Source organism: Hemiscyllium ocellatum, chromosome 19 (genome assembly GCF_020745735.1).
Source record: "Hemiscyllium ocellatum isolate sHemOce1 chromosome 19, sHemOce1.pat.X.cur, whole genome shotgun sequence".
NCBI classification, from domain to species: Eukaryota; Metazoa; Chordata; class Chondrichthyes; order Orectolobiformes; family Hemiscylliidae; genus Hemiscyllium; species Hemiscyllium ocellatum.
The window spans coordinates 25,129,557-25,149,452 of NC_083419.1; the positions used below are offsets into that span (position 1 = coordinate 25,129,557).

General features: G+C 40.0%; 1 protein-coding gene across 1 annotated transcript in view; it reads left to right on the forward strand.

The window, feature by feature from the left end:
- The window catches only part of ppfia2 (PTPRF interacting protein alpha 2), a 506,299-nt gene that overhangs the window by 235,998 nt on the left and 250,405 nt on the right, over positions 1-19,896 (forward strand). Inside the window, exon 4 of the mRNA XM_060840055.1 lies at positions 16,667-16,741. Within this exon, the coding sequence (XP_060696038.1) occupies positions 16,667-16,741 (75 nt within the window). The remainder of the gene's footprint in view (positions 1-16,666; positions 16,742-19,896) is intronic.

A 19,896-nucleotide genomic window follows, 5' to 3' on the forward strand; every position in this document is an offset into this window, starting at 1 on the left:
AGCCTGACATCGGTAGTGAGTAAGGCAGATGTGATCTTTTGGACTTCAGTAAAGCATTCGATTAGGTTCCCCATGGGAGACTGGTTAGCAAGGTTCAATCTCAAGAAATACAGAGAGAACTAGCCATTTGGATACAGAACTGGCTCGAAGGTACAAGACAGAGGGTTGTGGTGGAGGGTTGTTTTTCAGACTTGAGGCCTGTGACCAGTGGAGTGCCACAAGGACCTGTGCTGGCTCCACTACTTTTCATCATTTATATAAATGATAATGATGTGAGCTTAAGAGGTATAGCTAGTAAGTTTGCTGATGACACCAAAATTGGAGATGTAGTGGACAGTGAAGAAGGTTACCTTAGAGTACAGCGGATCTTGATCAGATGGTCCGAGGAGTGGCAGATGGAGTTTAATTTAGATAAATGCAAGGTGGTGCATTTTGGGAGAGCAAATCTTAACAGGACTTATACACTTCATGGGTAAGGTCCTAGAGAGTGTTGCTGAACAAAGAGAACTTGGAGTGCAGGTTCATAGTTCCTTGAAAGAGTCGCAGACAGATAGAATAGTGAAGAAGGCGTTTGATATGTTTTCCTTTATTGGTCTGTGCATTGAATATAGAAATTGGGAGGTCATTTTGCCTCTGATCTGGACATTGGTTAGGCCATGTTTGGAATATTATGTGCAATTCTGGTCTCCATGCTCTCTGAAGGACATTGTGAAACTTGAAAGGGTTCAGAAAAGATTACAAGGGTGTTGCCAGGGTTGGAGCGTTTGATCGATAGGGAGAAGCTGAATAGGCTGGGGCAGTTTTCCCTGGTGCTCAGGCCGAAGGGTAAACTTATAGAGGTTTATAACATCATGAGTTGCATGGATAGGATAAATAGACAAAGTCCCTTTCATGGGGTGGGGGAGTCCAGAACTAAGGGGCATAGGTTTCGGGTGAGAGAGAAAGAATTAAAAGGGACCTAAGGGGCAACTTGTTCATACAGATACTGGTGTGTGTATGGAATGATCTGCCAGAGGAAATGGTGCAATTACAACTTTTAAAAGACATCTGGATGATGAGTAGACTAGTTTAGGATATCTGGTTGGTGTGGACAAGTTGGACCAAAAGCTCTTCCATGCTGTACATCTCTATGACGCTATGACTATGTAGAACTTAATGAGATTAAGGATTACTGAGCTATAGAGAATAGCTTTCCTCTTAACTACTTGGAAAGTAACTGAAGAAGATATTCTCTACTCATTGCTTAGGCCACCCAATTACTATCCTATAAACAGATGCAAATTAATCAGATTCAACAATGGTACATTAATCAGTTGCTTAATCATGAAACCACAGAGATTTACAGCATGAAATGAAGCTATTTCACCCATCATTTCAATTCTGATGACAAGTAGTCATCCAGCTTCACCCTAATTTTCAGCTCTTGGTCAATAACCTTCTGGGTTATGGCAAATCAAATGTATAATCAAGTAGTTTTTTTAACTGATATGGTCCTGCCATTATCACTTGTTTATGCATTGAGTTAAAATTCCCACTACCATCTGGGTGAAAATAGATCCCCTTGAGTCCCCTCTCAGCTTCTATAGACTTCCAGAAGTCTATAAACTTCCAATCCAATGTCCCTATGTTCCACTATATTCCTCAGTATTATACCAATTATTATGTCTGATACGGCCTTGTTAACATTTCCCAAATGCATCGTGTCAGTCTTCCTCAGATTGAATTCTATTTGCCACTGTTTCATCCATCTGATTGATTCATTGATAGCTTCCTATGGGTCTACAGATTATTTTCTATATTATCACCCCTATGGCTATGAGTCAGATTATTGACAAGCTTATTAATTATACATTTTGGAATGAAGCCATATTTTTTGGTATCTGCTGCAAACTCTGTTCCCTAGCTTTTGAATCCAAACCTCTCCCTGGTAATAGTCCAAAATTAAGCCATTTTTGTGAGATGAGTTTCTGACCACATATTTAGGTCATTGCTAAGATTGCCTATTTCACTTCTGCTGTCTAACTTCCTTGTACTTCATTTAAACTGTTGCTAAAACCCTTATTAGTGACTTTATTATCCCTTCACTTGAATATTCCAATGCCCTCCTGGCTGGTTGACCAGACTGAGTCCTCTCTAAAAATGAGGTCATCCAAAACTCTGCTGCCTGTATCTTGCAAAAAATCCTGTTTCCTATCATCTCTGTACCTATTTAACGAACATGTTGAGCTGACCCTTTCATTTTTTTGGCTAAATGCAGGTTTCCCAAGTTTCGGAGGGATTCTTCTCATGAGGACTGGGGAGCTTTCTCATGATATGTTACCAACACATCTCATTATTTACAAACTTGTCCCTACAGTGTTGCTTACATCTGGTTCTAGCCACATCTTACCATGTGTCATTCCTGGAACAACTTGCCACTCACCAGATATCCTCCAAAAGACCAGCAACTCTGGTACTTGTGTGTATTTAGAACATAGAAAAATACAGCACAGAACAGGCCCTTTGGCCCACGGTGTTGTGCCAAGGATTAATCCTAATGTAAAATAAAATAACTTAACCTATGCACCCCTCAACTCACTGCTATCTGTGGGCATGTCCAGCAGTCACTTAAATGTCCCTAATGTCTTTGCTTCCAATGCCTCCACTGGCAATGCATTCCATGCACTCACAACTGTCTGCATAAAGAATTTACCCCTGATGTCTCCTCTATATCTTTCTCCTAATATCTTAAAACAATGACCCCTCGTGCCAGTCAATCCTGCCCTGGGGAAAAATCTCTGGCTATTGACTCTATCTATTCCTCTCATTATCTTATATACCTTGATCAGGTCTCCTCTCTTCCTCCTTCTCTCCAGAGAGAAAAGTCCAAGCTTATTCAACCTTTCTTCATAAGGCAATCCCTCCAGTCCAGGCAGCATCTGGTAAACCTTCTTTGCACCCTCTCCAAAGTCTCTGTATCTTTGCTATAGTAGGGCAACCAGAACTGGACACAGTATTCTAAGTGTGGTCTCACCAGGGACTTGTCGAGCTGCAGCAAAACCTCACGGCTCTTAAACTCGATCCCCCTGTTAATGAAAGCCAAAACACCCTATGCTTTCTTAACAACCCTATCCACTTGGGTGGCAACTTTGAAGGATCCATGTACTTGAACACCCAGATCCCTCTGTTCCTCCACACTACCGGGAATCCTGTCTTAAATCCTATATTCAGCATTCAAGTTCAACCTTCCAAGATGCATCACTTCGCATTTATCCAGGTTGAACTCCATTTGCCATTTCTCAGCCAAGCTCTGCATCCTGTCTATGTCGCGCTGCAGCCTGCAATAGCCCTCGATACTATCGGCGTCACTTCCAACATTTGTGCCATCTTCAAATTTACTAACACACCCCTCAACCTCCTCATCCAAGTCAGTTATAAAAACTACAAACAGCAGAGGCCCAACTGCAGAGCCCTACGGGACCCCACTCAACACCGACCTCCAGGCAGAATACTTTCCATCTATAACCACTTTTTGCCTTCTGTCAGCCAACCAATTCTGAATCCAGATAGCCAAATCTCCCTGGACCACATATTTCCCGACTTTATGAATGAGCCTACCATGGGGAACCTTATCAAATGTCTTGCTGAAGTCCATATACATCACATCCACTGCTTGACCTTTGTCGACCTGCCTTGTCACCTTCCCAAAGAACTCAATAAGATTTGTGAGGCATGATCTGTCCCTCACAAAGCCATGCTGACTGCCTTTAATCACATTATGCTTTGCCAAATAGTCATAAATCATATCCCTCAGAATTCCTTCCAAAACTTTGCTGACCACAGACGTAAGACTTAAAAGGCTTCTGTGTCCAGATGAGCACTGACATACTTAAGCTGCCGTACCCAGCCAAGGATGGAATCAGAAGAGGGGAAGGTAACACCCACAGTTCTCCAACAAGGTCCTGGAGGTCCCACTTGATGGAATGGTACAAAGCAGAGGAGATCTGTCCCCAGAGGACCAGCAGAAGAAGCTATGCCACCAAACCAGTCTGGGGTTGCCACGTTAGTCAGTACAGAATGAAGGGAGCAGAACAATATCTGCAAGAGTGAATATAGTGAAGCATGAATAGAAAGAGGATTATGTGGGAGGATGATTCATCCATGGTCAGGAACATTCTGGCTTCAAGTGAGGGAACAGTGGATGATACCGCAGTCCTCTTGTCACCATGCTATTTTGTTCATCAAGGCAGATGACAGTCACATAACTCAGTGCACTCCTGCAGTCTCTGGGTAATGAGGGCCATTATACCCCATATAGTTTTCTACCAACGCTGTTTTCCCTGTACAGAACAAAGTCCTTGATTGCCAACACCACAGTGACCTCTCTTGCCTGGGTTGAGTAGATGACTGGTGTTCAGCAGCCCTCCAAATGCCAGTATCTTGGATCATTTTTTCATTAATTAGCCATGCAGGTGTTGCAGTAAGGTGTTGAAAAGAACATACTCTCCAACTTTCTAAGTCTAACATTTGTACCAAGGTGTCAGTATCTGACCTGATGGGAAATACAGAAGAAAACCTTGTCAATTCTTCCTTTGAGGTCTTGGTTTTATTGACTTCAGAGGTTGAGGAGGTGATTTCTGCCAGAGCTGGCCATTTCGCCACCAAGATGGTTGTCATTCTGCCAGTACCTGGAAGGCAAAAAAAAGTGGTCCTCACAACCAATGGTTAAAGGTCATTTGCAGTGAGTTAGACTGCCATTCGAATCACTTTGAGAGCTGCAGTGGAATGAAGAATACTCGCTCTTATGCCATGTCATGGATGACCCAGCATCCCTGCAGGAGCAGTCCAGCTTTTTCCTGTGAGGGCCAGGATTCTCCCTACTCAGGGGATGAGCAGACGAATGTGGTGATTCCCATCATTCCCCCCGCTTAGAGTCCTGAATCACAAAGAATAGGCCACAAGTCTCATTCCATTGAAAATGCCCCCTTTTCCCCCTCATGAACATTGCCACTAATTATTTTTTTCTGCTGTGCAGATCTCCAAAGTCTGTGCATGACATCTTTTACTGGAAACTCTCAGTGATTCCAATATATTGAACCTTTGAGCGGCTGCACAGCCACGCATCTGAGATTGCATGTTCTTAGAGGGTTGGTGAGCAGGTTAGTGTGGACTTAGTGGGCTGAACGGCCTCCTTCCGTGTTGTAGGGATTCTCTGATTCTATTCTATGAAACAGAAGCTAATGTGTTATCATGCCAATTGGCACGTACTGAACCCTTGAGGGGCTGCACAGCCATGCATCTGAGAATGACTGTTCTTAGAGTGAAGTTTCTAAGGTCAGATCTGACAAATTGACCATTGGCAAACCGCTTGATTGACTTAACCCGACAGCATCAAAGGAGAAGTGCTCAAACCTGTGAAAATGGCTGTATAATTCCCTGACTCTATTAGTCCAACTCCCCAGACTGACCACTATACGGCCACAGGAGTCACTCTGACCTGTTCTCTGGACTGCAAAAACACAGATCCTTGACTGAGTTCATCTGACTACAGCTAATCTTCTGGATTGATATAAGGCACTGCTCTTGACTTATTGTGCTGAGACCCCATAGCTGACAGGTGCCTCAATGAATTTCTATACCTGACATATGCTTCCTTTTTCTTAACCAAACCCTCAATTTCTTTAGCCATCCAGCATTCCCTACACCTATCAGCCTTGCCTTTCACCCTAACGGGTATACTTTCTCTGGACTCTCATTATCTCATTTCTGAAGGCTTCCTATTTTCTGGCTGTCCCTTTACCTGCGAACATCTGTCCCCAATCAGCTTTTGAAAGTTCTTGCCTAATGCCGTCAAAATTAGCCTTTCTCCAATTTAGAACTTCAACTTTTAGATCTGGTCTATCCTTTTCCACCACTGTTTTAAAATTAATAGAATTACGGTCACTGGCCCCAAAGTGCTCCCCCACTGACACCTCAGTCACCTGTCCTGCCTTATTTCCCAAGAAGAGGTCAAGTTTTACACCTTCTCTAATAGGTACATCCGCATATTGAGTCAGAAAATTTACACACTGAACAACCTCCTCTTCTTCTAAACCCTTAACACTGACAGTCCCAGTATATGTTTGGAAAGTTAAAATCCCCAACCATAACCACCTTATTATTCTTACAGATAACTGAAGTCTCCTTTCAAATTTGTTTCTCTATTTCCCACCGACTATTGGGGGTCAATATTACAATACCAATAAGATGATCATCCCTTTCTTATTTCTCCGGTCCACCCAAAAAACTTCCCTGGATGTATTTCCGAGAATATACTCCCTCACTACAACTGTAATGCTACCCCTCATCAAAAATACCACACCCCCTCCTCACTTACCTCCCTTTCTGTCCTTCCTGTAGCATTTGTATCCTGAAACATTAAGCTGCTAGTCCTGTCCATCCCTGAACCACGTTTCTGTGATTGCAATCATATCCCAGTCCTATGTTCCTAACCATTCCCTGAGTTCATCAGCCTTTCCTGTCAGGCCTTTTGCATTGAAATAAATGCAGTTTAATCCATCAGTCCTACCTTGTTCTCTGCTTTGTCCCTGTCTGCCCTGACTGACTCGTTTCTTTTATCAACTGTACCAGTCTCAGATTGATCTCTTTCCTCACTATCTCTCTGGGTCCCACCCCCCACAATAATAGTTTAAATACTCCTGAGCAGCTCCAGCAAATCTCCCTGCCAGTATATCAGTCCCCTTCCAATTCAGGTGCAATCCATCCTTCTTTTACAGGTCGCTTCTACCCCAGAAGTGATTCCAATGATTCAAAAATACGAATCCTTCTCCTATACACCAGCTCCTCAGCCATGCAGTAATCTGTTCTATCCTCCTATTCCTACCCTCACTAGCTCACAGCACCAGGAGTAATCTAGATATTAGTGCCTTACTCTCTTCTTCTCCCCTCAGAATCTCATCCTTTTCCCTTCCTGTGTCATTGATTCCAATGTGTACGATGAACTCCTGCTGGTGCCTCTCCCCTTGAGAACATTCCGCATCCTCTCTGAGACATCCTTGATCCTGGCACCAGGGAGACAGCACACCATTCTGATTTTTCACTGCTGACCACAGAAATGTCTGTCTGTGCCTCGGACACGAGAGTCCCTTAACACAATTGATCTCTTGGAATCCGACATACTCCTCATTGCATTAGTGCTATTCTCAATACCAGAAACTTGGCTGCTCATGCTATATTCACCTGAAAATCCATTACCCCCTACATTTTCCAAAACAGCATACTTGTTTGAAATGGAGATAGCCATAGAAGACTGCTGCACTGCCTGCCTACCACTCTTACTTTTCCTGGAGTTAATCCATCTATGTGACTGTGTCTGCAACTTTTCTCCCTGTAACTACTATCCATCACATCCTCTTGCTCTTGTAAATTCCTCATTGTCTCTAACTGTCTCTCCAACTGATCCATTCGATCTGATAGGATTCACAACCAATGGCATTTATTGCAGATATAATCCTCAGTAACACATAAACTCTTCCTAAACTCCCACATCCAACAAGAAGAGCATATCACTCTACTAAAGGCCATTTTTGCTTCCTTCAGAAAATAGCCCTATCTTATTCCTCTACAAAACATTGTTCCAGGCCAACTTAGTGCTTACGCCTTTTTTAAGCTTAATCAAGAAGCATATCTCACTAAAAATATAATCAACAAAGATACCACTGTACACACTGCAGAATTACTGTAAGACCACAGTTAAAAATATTGACTTATCTGTTTCTGTGCTGTGACCTCTCCCAAAGAGGTTCCTCCAAGATTAGTTGTGAAAATTGGCACAACAACGCAAGACAAGGCAAAGCATAGATGTTACTCGCTCACAGGTAGGCACTAAGTGAATGAATGCATAGAGAAAGCAACAGCAGCACTGAGATACAGCCTGGTCCAATCCATGAGATCTTCCTACAAAGTGCCCTTGCAGCAGCTTTTCAATCCTAGTTGCTAATGTACACTGCAATGCAAGACACTGCTTCCTAAACCTCCTGCAAAGATATTGAAGAGGTGTCCTGGGATGTTGGCAAATGTTGGACGCTTTTGTCCATGAATGAGAGGCGTGTCTGACTAGTGCCCATGGATCGTGCCCTGAGATGCTATTTGGTGCTGAGCAATATGGAGGCACACCGCAGCAAGGCACAAACTGGAGTCTCCAGATAGTTACTTCCACGATGACATTTTTTGACGTCAAGGTTATTTGGTGAGCTTGGTAAGATAGGAAGCTGAATATGAATGAGGCAAGTTGGATTTTCATGAAATATTTAATGAGCATCAATCTCCCTAAATTGGCAACTTGACACTGCCTCGCTAGATACTGCCTACAAGAAACTGCCTGGTGAGAAACGACCCTCATTCTCATCTAAAGTATAAAAGATGTAGTGAATGCTCTCAATTTCAAGGTAGATCTTGTTGAATTCCTTGTCCAACTCTGTCTTTGATGTAGGCACTGCAGTGCAGTGACTTATAAAACTTTTCACTGTATTTTTCATGTAAACGTATATGTGAAATAAATTTCTATTTTATTCCTTTCAAGTTACACAATCAGCTACATTCCTCAGACCTCTATAAGATTTCAACCCTTGATCTTAAAAGTCTCATCCCTCTATTCAAATTCTTTGAATACCTTGCCCCATCTATCTCTGTGATCATCTCCATAGAAATATATCTGTGTTGCTGACATGGTCATGTCTTTAATTGCTTCAATTCCAAGCTATTGAGTATTCTTCCTATTCCTCTCTGCCTCTCTATCTCACCTAACTTCTTAAAACCTAACACTTCAATCAAGCTCTTGGTATTTTTTTACATGGCTCAGACTTCCTTTATTTCATAATGCTTTTGTGAAGTGACTTGGGATGCTTCATTCTTTACTGGTACATAATAAATATATTTTGTTATTATTATGACCTATCAACAGAGATTTATTGTATTTTAAAGATCTGATCGGTTATCTTCAGAAGCAAGATGACACAATCCTGAAGGAGTTATATGTCTTATTTTAATATATTTATAACTGAAGAACATAATAAAGTTGATCTCACTCTGCAAATTATTTTGTCTTAGTATATGAATTATACATAAATAAAGTAGTTATTGGTTTGAAACTGTGCTGATTTTAGCATATCTTTTTGTCTTCTCTTTATGAAGAAAGGCATCATTTATGATTTTGCAAGACCCAACACATGAAGGAACAATTCTCTTTTTAAAACTCTTGATCCATGCAACTGTTTAGTTAGGTCATTGGCAGCGAGTTATCTCTTCCACCACTTACAGAATAAGATAACAGCTTTGTGGACTGAATGTAAGCTTTCAGAACATCAAATGCATTGTTGTTCAACAGTATAATTTTGAGTTTCAGCTGATTTAATCTCCTGCCACTTTCTTTCCAGATTCAAGTTGGAACTGCACATATTTTATTTGGTGAAGTTTGCTTTCTTGGCTTATGCAGTAAATTTGTGTGATGCCAGGTTCTAATTTTCCGGCAGAGTTGAAATTATTCTGTTACTGTCAACCAGCCAATATTAATGATCCTGTTTGTTGCAATTTACAGTTTCAGTTAACTAAGAGTAAAGTAACTTCTTAAAGTGAACTGAATTACTAATATTGTTTAGTCCATTTTTTTGTAAATTTGAAATGTTTGCAAAGATTTTTAGAAATTTCCAGTTATGATTTTGTCGATTTTTGTGTCACTTAGGTTTGATTTCTAGTGTCATGAGATCATTAAAAAATACACACAGAAGGGGAATATTTGGGCTATCATGCCTGTACTGGTTCTTTAAGAGAAACTGAGCCAGATTTAGAACAAGCGAAAATCACACACGGATTGTCACTTCGCTACTTTTTTGTATTAAGAAAGAGCTCTAGTTTCTGAGAGGTGATCTAATCTGTACCCCTTCAGAGATGCAGAGTGTATTTTAAATCTGGCAGATCCTTCATAGTGCAGGTTCATAGAATCATGTAAAGGAGATGCCCTTCTATAGGAATACATGTCTACAGAAATAGTGCCAGAAGCCTGGAGGATAGCAAATGTTGTCCCCTTGTTCAAGAAGGGGATTAGAGACAACCTTGGTAATTATAGACCGTGAGCCTTACTTCAGTATGGGTAAAATGTTGGAAAGGATTACAGGAGAGAGGATTTATAATCATCTAGAAAGGAATAATTTGATTAGGGATAGTCAACACAGTTTTGTGAAAGATAGGTTGTACCTCGCAAACCTTATTGAATTCATTGAGAAGGTGACCAAACAGGTGAATGAGGGTAAAGCAATTGATGTGATGTATATGGATTTCAGAAAAGTGTTTAATAAGATTCCCCATGGTAGGCTAATGCAGAAAATACAGAGGCATGGAACTAAGAGTGATTTAGCGATTTGGATCAGCAATTGGCTAGCTGTAAAAAGACCGAGGGTGGTGGTTGATGGGAAATGTTCATCCTTGAGTTCAGTTACTAGTGTACCGCAAGGATCTGTTTTGGGGCTGTTGCTCTTTGTCATTTTCATAAATGACCTGGATGAGGGCATAGCAGGATGGTTTGTAAATATGCGGTTGACACTAAAGTCAGTGGAGTTGTGTCCAGTGCAGAAGGATGTTGCAGGTTACAGATGGACATAGATAAGCTGCCAGCTGGGCTGAGAGGTGGCAAATGGAGTTTAATGCAGAAAAGTGTGAGGTGATTCACTTTGGAAGGAGTAGCATGAATAAATAGTACTGGGCTATTAGTAAGATTGTGACCATTGTGGCACAGACAGACTCACACAGGATGGTTCCTCAGACCTCTTGGCATCATGGTAGCCCACAAACCCACCAACAAACTAAAGCAGCTGCTAATTAATCTGAAAGACCCTATAGAGACAACAAGCAAAACTAATGTCACTTATAAAATACCATGCGAGAACTGTAACAAACACTACATTGGACAAACAGGCAGGAACCTAGCCACCGGAATACATGAATATCAACGAGTCACAAAATGACATGGCCCTCTCTCAATAGTATCCTTGCTTATAGATAAGGAAGGACACCACTTCGATTGGGACAACACATCCATCCTAGGACAAACCAAACAGAGGCACACATGAGAATTCTTAGAAGCATGGCATTCCAACCTTAACTCTATTAACAAACACATTGACTTGGACCCCATAAACCAACCCCTGAGAAAAAGAACAGGAAATTACATGACCACAGGAAATGACATCACCAACCAAGGAAACTTAAACATATAAATAGAAAGCAGGAAACATCTGCAGTGCTTCTTCCAGAAGCTCACTGAAGATGTTACCTAGTATGGTGACAAAACATCTGAAAATGAACCTTCCAGTTCAGCTAGTAAACCTACAACCAGAACCTCAACCTGAGCTACAAATCTTCTCAAAACTTGCTAGAAAAATCTTAACTTTTCAAAGCTCTTCTCATAACTGGAGTTCTTTCACTTTAAATTTCCTTTCATGGAATGAGGGTGTTGTTGGCTGAGTTACCATGTATTGCCCATTCCTTGTTGCCCTTGAGAAGGTGGTTGTGAGCTGCCTTTTTGAAACACTGCTGTCAACATACATATATTGTGATGTTAAGGAGGACATTTCAGTGTTTAAAACCAGTAACAGTAAAACACTGGCAAAATTGTTCCAAGTCAGGTTGGTGTGTGGTTTGAAGGTGAATTTGCAGGTGATAGTGGTGGTGTTCCCATGCATCTGATGCTCTTGTCTTTCTAGGTGATAGAGGTTGAAGCTTTGAAAGATGCTGTCTAGGGTGCCTTATTGTGTTGCTGTAATGTATCTTGTAGGTGGAAAACACCTGCTGTCAATGTGTGTCACGATTGAGGGAGTGAATATTTAAGTTGTCGATGGAGTGCTAATCAATCAGTCTGCTTTGTCCTGGATGGTATCAACTTCTTGAGCAATGGTCCATATTCTCCTCCCTAACAATATGGTAACCCATATGTACTTTTAATCAATTTTAACAACTGGCCCTGTCATTTTAAGAATTTGCTTCAAAACATTGAAATCTTTCTGCTCATCTGCACTTTTCAAAATGACTATTTATTGTATGCTCTATTTCCATATTGTTTTTTCCAAAGTAAATTTATCATACTGCTTTGTATTGTATGCCACTTATCTGTTTCTGCTTATTGGACCATTATGGCTTTTATTCTGGAGTCTACAAATATCACCATTGCCTTATTTACCAACTTTTATATGATCAGCAAGCTTAATAATGCTTCCTGATATATTAGTTTATAAATGGTATTCATAATAACTGAAAAGAGTAATGCATCCAAAACTGACACTTGGTGAAAAGAAATCAATCTATTCCCACCTTCTGCTTCCTGTAACTAATCCAATTCTATATCAATATCATCACTTTCCCCTTATTATTATTTTTCAATAACAACAATGTTTTGGTCTTGTACTGTAGAGGATTTGGACTGATTGAAGTATTAGTGGATTGACATTGCTAAATTGCCCCATAGTGTGCAGTCTAGGTGGGTTAACCACGGAAAATGTGGAATTATGGAGATAGATTGGAATGCTCTTCAGCAAATCGGTGTAGACTTGATGGGATGAATATCTGCACTGTAGGGATTCTATGATTCTATATTGATTCTAATTATAAACCATCTGTTATGATTTCTGTCAAGACTAGCAATTAAAGTATAGAATTTTGCAACAAGCAAAACTAATGTTATTTCCAAAAATACTGCACAAGAACTGTAACAAACACTACATTAGACGAGCAGGCAGAAAACTAACCACCAGGATACATGAACACAAACTAGCCACAAAACAACCTGACCCTCTCTCACTAGTATCCTTACATACAGATAAGAAAGGACACCACTTCGACTGGGACAACACATCCATCTTAGGATAAGCCAAACAGAGACATGCACGATAATTCCTAGAAGCATGCCATTCCAACTGGAACTCTTATCAACAAACACATAGCGTTAGACCCCATCTACCACCCCCCCAAGAAAAAGAACAGGAAATGACATCACCACAGGAAATAACATCACCAATCCAAAGATACCCAAACATATAAATAGAAAGCAGGAATCATGTACACTGCTTCGCTTGAGGCCTACTGAAGATGTTGCCTAGTAGGGTGACGAAACATCTGGAAATGAACCTCCCAGCTCAGCAAGCAAACCTACATCTAGAACTACTACAAGATCCCTCATTTAGCTTTTAAATCAACTACCCTCTTTGCTCCCCCTCCAGTTCAATCATGTCCTTCCTGTAGACTCAAGATTGGTGTTTAATATTGTCCATTCATCACAGATTGACTTTATGATGGAAGAAAGGTCAATGATGAATTGACTTTATGATGGAAGAAAGGTCATTGATGAATTAAAACTACCTTGAAAACCTCCTGCAGTGATGTTCTGTTACTGAGCTGATTACCATTGTATAACCGTAACCATCTACCTATGTGCTAGATAGCTTTTGCATCCGCTGCAAATGCTTGGTCTCTCCAGGTTTTCTTACTGAATTTTCTAAGGGGAAGAAATTTGTTTGCTTCCTAACAGAATGCATTGGAGCCAGAAGATGTGAGTTTAAAATTCTCTAACTTTATTCATGCACACGTATACTTATACAGTACTGTGAGCTGTACACAGATGATGAGCACATAGAGACTGATAATTGCTTTTCTTTGTCTAAAGTTAAGACAGGATCGATTAACTCTGTTGGCTCAATGGCTAGGATGTGAAGAATAAAGTGAACAGGATAACTTCAATCCACATACTGATAAGGCAGTGTTACCTCACAGAAGCCCAACCTTCTCACCTTGCCACATATTGATATCTGACGGAGGAAGGAGTGGGGGCTGTGAGAGCTTGCAGTTTCAAACAAACTGTTGCACTATAACCTGGTGTCGTGTGATTTTTGATTTCGTCCACCCCAGTCCAACACTGGCATCTCCACATCGTATTTATATAGTTATTACCCTCATAATCAATTGTCTTTCTCTAATGGACACAGATGCCTCTTGTCCTCTGTGGACTATGGCCTCTTACATTATATTAAGACATAGCCATAGTGACAATTGTAGTTCAGTTTTAGCTGACCTATAAGCTAAAATTAAAGAGTTTTCTCTTAGTTTTAGATTTAGCATCCAGATCTTTTGAGTATATCTTGCTTTATTTATACAGCAAGTACTTGCTTAATTGGGTTAGGTGTAGGGTTATTTCTACTTCAGCTGTCCTATACCTTACACAATGTTCTTCTCAAATGCATTCAATTGAATGATTTCATAAATAAATTTAGAAACAATTGCCTCACATTTTTTGTGCAGGTTCTCAATGGAAGAACAGTGTTTTGCCAAGGTTTCTGTTAAAGTTATGACAAGAGTTTGGGAAAACCCTATTCAATTTTTCCCAAAGCTCATGAAATAATTTACAAAAACTAAAATACAGGTAAAAATAACAGATTGATAGCCTGTGTGTCTTAAAATAGTTTGAAAACAGACCGATAATTGGCTATATTTTTATGCTGTAACTAGTGGACCTCATTTCCAAATGAAATAGTATTTGTATACCTTCTGAAATGTCATAAGTGCATACCTGACCTTTTTGCAAAATTTTTTTTTGGTTTGTTGATGCCCGAAATCTTGAATCTGTGTATCGTATTATTATTCATTGCAGTTATGTAAGACAATGGACCAATAACTTCTGCTCTTTTGCTTAAAAGTTAAAAGAAAAAAGGAGAATTAAAGGAAAGAAAAGGTAAGAAATGAAAAGAGAGAATTTCAAAATACTGGTAGCTCAAAAAAATCAGATACTCACAGGGACGTAGGACATTCGGTTCTATTGTTTAGATGCAATGCAACATAAGTGCAATCAATGTGGGCTTCACAGTACCTTGTAACTGCCTACTCAGATTCATCAACAGGAAGGGCTTCCATTCCCTCAGCATTCTAAGACCACTATAGCAGCTTCTTATCTTTATGCACTCACTTTCCTGGCTACCTCTACCATTCAACACTGCCTCAAAATTATTACCACAAAATTGTGTGGTCAGATCCTAGGGGACAAGGAATATTTTTGAAGATATGACTACTCATTCCTCTGGAAATCTTCAAACAGCGATATAGAGGCAATTTAGCCAATATCACCTTCTCAGTAGGACAACCATTGTACAAGCTTCTGAAGATATGGCGTCTGGACAGGTCAGTTGGCACCCTCCAAAAAGGTGCTGCTCTATCACTTTGGGCTGCATCTTTTCTGAGAAGGCTGTTCACAGAGCTGTGGACCTCAAGGAAAGTTATGCCCTGAAAGAAGGAATTTAAAATTTAAAAGAGAGCTCATAAGTGGAAGAAGAAGATTTGAGAGAGGAGAATGAAATAAAAGTGGAGGATGATGATATTGAACATAAATATATTAAGGATCTCCTGATTCAGCAACATTTCAACTGAGTCCCTCTGACCCAGGTTGAGGAGTGTAGTATGAAAGGGAGTCTGAGATACATATTAACACATACATGTAAAATGCAGCTTGGAATATACAGTCATTTAGCACAATGGAAGGAAGCTCATCTGACCAGTCACCTTAACCTCACTGAAGAGTATCCCATCATCTCTTTGACTATCTCATGCCATTTTACTTATCATGGAGATGTTAAACGTAGTTCCAGAAGATGGCTTAAAGTGTCCTCAAGTATACAGTATAAATATAGGAAAACATTGGACGATGACAGAGGGAAGATACCCCGTACTTTCTCAGTGTTTTGCACTGGGCCTTTCTGGACAAGACTGCCCTCCTTCACAGTTTCTGACATTAGATCCAGTTTGGCATCAATGAAGAGAGAGGGAGCCCTGCTTCAGGATTTAGGTCATCAACTCTTCACTGACATCGTGTCTCATTTTCATGCTGTGGAAAATTTCAGCATAATTTGAAAACTTCTTTCTCAGAGCAATCAGCAGTTATGGCTGCCATGGGAGTCCAAATCAGTGACATACTTCTTGTAACCCATCTCCATTCCTGTCACACAGTCTTTTTGAACAGGAAATACATCTTCATATTAGTTAAGGGTTCACACCTCATGGAATCTCAACTTTATTCAGTTTACTACAAGAGGCATGTTTTTGACCCAGTTCCTTTTTCCTGCCTCTGTGGTGAAAATCCAACCAATAGTGTTTGATTGTCAACCTCACAACTTGATCCTTACCATACTATTTGCATGTTATGAGATAACCATAATTAGGTAGTTGAATTCAATTTTTTTACTCTCAATACTTATAAAGGAAAAACTTGTATTGGAGAAGTTATATTTTCCATTGAATGCCATTCGGTTAGATACATGCTTGACAAATTTGAGTGCTAGTTTAAATCCCAAAAGTTTAAACTAAATATTGCTGCGGTACCAGGTTGGAATATTGCAGTATTGTGCTTAGTTTATCAAAGAAACAGCTGAACCTGAAGTGTACTGAATGCATCAGTACAGAATTAGAAGATACCCAAGACAGAGGCAAAAGTGGACTAAACTGAGAAATTTGGATGACTTACTCAGCAGTAACATTGGACCTAATTAATCACTTACGGAACCATAATGTTGAACTACATTAGTTCAATAAGTAGCACTACGATGCATTTGCACAAGAAAATGCCTACAATTTATACAAATTTGTTGTCTTTTGTCTGAAGGTGAGGGAACGCCTACGAATTGCTCTGGAGAGGGTTTCCACACTGGAAGAGGAATTGGCAGCTGCTAACCAGGAGGTAACAAGTTTAAACACAATTCTCTTCGGTTAGACTAATTTTGACTTTATTTTACCACATACCGTCTGGCTTAGAGGACAATTTCATGAAATGTCACCAAATTTTGAGTTATATTCAATAGACTCTAGCCAAGCTTCACTGCTACCAACGTGTGATCGCAGCAACATATTGTACCACCAACAATAGAATCAAATGGGTATTGATAATAGGCAGTTGTATTTGTTTGTAATGTTTCCTTTGAACCTAAACTGTGAAATCTGTTATGGCCACCTATATGCCAGTTTATTGAGACATCATCTATCAGTACTTACAAAGATATTGCAGACATCATTTGTGTAGCATCTAATATTTCAATAATTTTTCTTTGCACATTTAACAGTAGTAAAACCAGTTTCATTTCTAGAAATCAATGGATAATTTCAAAATTGCATTAATTGAATGTGAAAGCCACATTTGAATACTCTGTGGTTCAAACATTAGGATATTGCAGGAAACAAATGTATTATTTAATGCATTCATGAAATGTCAATGTCACTGACCAGGCTGCCTCTAATTATCCCTGAGAAGGTGGTGGTGATTCTTAAACTGCTGTATCCTTGTAATGTAAGTAATCCCATAGTGCAATTGTGTAGGGAATTCAGAATCCAGAAACACTGGAGAAGAGAATGGATATTTCCAAGTTAGGGTAGTGTGTGATTTGGAGAAAGATTTTGGCTGATTTTTTACTTTTGCAATAAAAACAGGAGCCAAGCCTTTGTCTTAATGCCAAGCAGTCACTGTTTGGAATTTTGTCTGGGCTGCTGCTTTAATTGTCATGGAGACAGGTTCCCAATCTAATTAAGGATGGCAGGTGGAGTCTTGAAATTGCATTATTTTCAGAGTGACAGAGATCCAGTCACATAGTATAAAAACATAAAAACATGGGAGCAAGAATAGACCACTCAGCCCTCAAACCTGTTTTGTCATTCTGGTTAGGACTAATTATCTAACTCAATTCCATATTTCCACTCTATACAAATTATCCCTTATTGTCCCTAATAACTAAAAATCTATCAAGTTTGTTTTTGAACTTACTTAAGAACTGAATTTCCACAGTCCCCTGGGAAAAGGAATTCCAAAGGTTTTATCACTGTCTCAATGAAGATGTTCCTCCTCATATCAGTGCTAAACGGCTTACATTTTATTCTGATATTTGCCCCCAGCAATAACACTCATAACCAGAGGAAACATCCTTCCTGCATCTACTTGCTAGTCTATTTTAAAAATTTCGTAAATTTCTATGAGATTGCCTCTCATTCAACTAAATGTGCCCACTTTCCTCAATCTTGACTCGTAGGTTAGTCCCACCATCCAAAGGATCAGTCTGGTTAAATTCCATTGCACCCTTTTTATAATAAGTATATTCTTCTTCGGTAGAGTGCACCAGAAAGGTACACAGTACAGAAAGGTACACTGTCTAACCAGTGTTCTATACAACTGAAGAAAGATTTCTTTGTTTCTGTATTCAAATCCACCTGCAATTAAGGTTAGCAAACCACTTGCCTTCTGGATTGCTTACTATATCTACTTGCTAGCTTTCAATGACTTATGAACACGAATGTCTAGGTCCCTTTGAGCAGCAATATTTTCCAGTCTCACAATTCAAGAAATACTCCAAGCATTCCCCACCCCACCCCTCCCCCAACCCACCCCTTTCCTCCTATCAAGATGGAAAACCTAACATTTTGCAGGGCCTAAGAAATTGAAGGTGCCAATGGAGTGAACAACGACTATGCATGGTTGCAAAAGAGCAGCCTCATGGTTTCAGAAGGTGTTCCAACACTAAAGAATATACTGTCAGACACTCAGCTTCATTGAAATGTCCCAGCATCAATGTCTACATTAAATGCATCTCTCCAGGCTGGTGGTAGAACTGTGTGACATGCTTGGACAGGAGTTGATGCCATTGGAAAATGACAGACAGCTAATGACTTTTGCTTTAAAAGGGAATGGTATTCACCTTTTTAATCCAATTTCTTCCAGAAATTATTATTTGGTGTCTCTCAGTCATTGTCTAATCACTAAAAGCCACGTACTGTCAGGCTGACCAAAACAGCAGGTTGATGATCAATCAAGCCAGAACTTGAGAAGGAAGTTGGCTTCAAGACCTTGACCGGAATTCCTTAGTTGCTGGAGATAATTGACCATCTTCATATGGCTGTCAAGTCTCCCTCAGTGCAACTAGATGTATTTGTGAACATTCCTTGAACGTTCATACCATGCAGTTATGTTGCAAATTTCTGGGAAGCAAGAGCAACTCATACCTTCTTTAACCAATTCAAATTCTTCCATATGAATGCCTTTGTGGCTGTATCCTCAAGGACATGGGGTTTCCTAACTCACAATCCCACAGCACAGGGCAAATGAAATTGCTGTCCTAAAAGTACAAATGGCATTAAGCAGTCTATTTAACTCCTACAGAGAAGGTTTAAATGCCATAATAGATCTGAAAGAAGCCTTCAAAGACATCCCACAAGTTTATCATCTGTTACCTATTACAAAACCTCATGCTGTTATAAGAACTAATGCTGGAACCAGAGGAAGACACTGAGTGGAGGACAGAGGAGCATGATTATAAGGTGTTGTCTCATGATTACTGGAGCTGGAATGTAGTGCCCATGCACCAGACAACATTATGTGTAGAAGGGAGACATACGACTCTCTGATCAGCAAATCCATCACATGAGGTCAGAGTAAGGTCCTATTGAAACAAGAGGTTCTCTTGCAGAGGCAGTTTTGGTGACGTTTTAAAATATACCCTTACCAACTCTCTAAGAAGTAGGAGGAACAGCAGACCACATTATGTGTTAATCTTATGCTACCATTCAAGATAATTGTGTCTGATCTAGGGCTTCACTTTCTCACCTGCTACCTACAGCTGTCTTGGGTAGGGAATTCCAAAGGTTCACAGGTCTTTAAAAAAATTCTCCGCATCTCAGTCTTAAACAATCTGCGCCTTACTAAGAAATTTGTTCCAGATTATCCTTAAAGATAAATCTCTCAGAATCTACCTCGTCAAGTCCTGTCATAAATTTCATAGCATATGTCATGTGCTATGTTTTCTGTCAACATGCATTGTAAGGCATTCACCTTTCCACAGCATCCAGCACATGTAG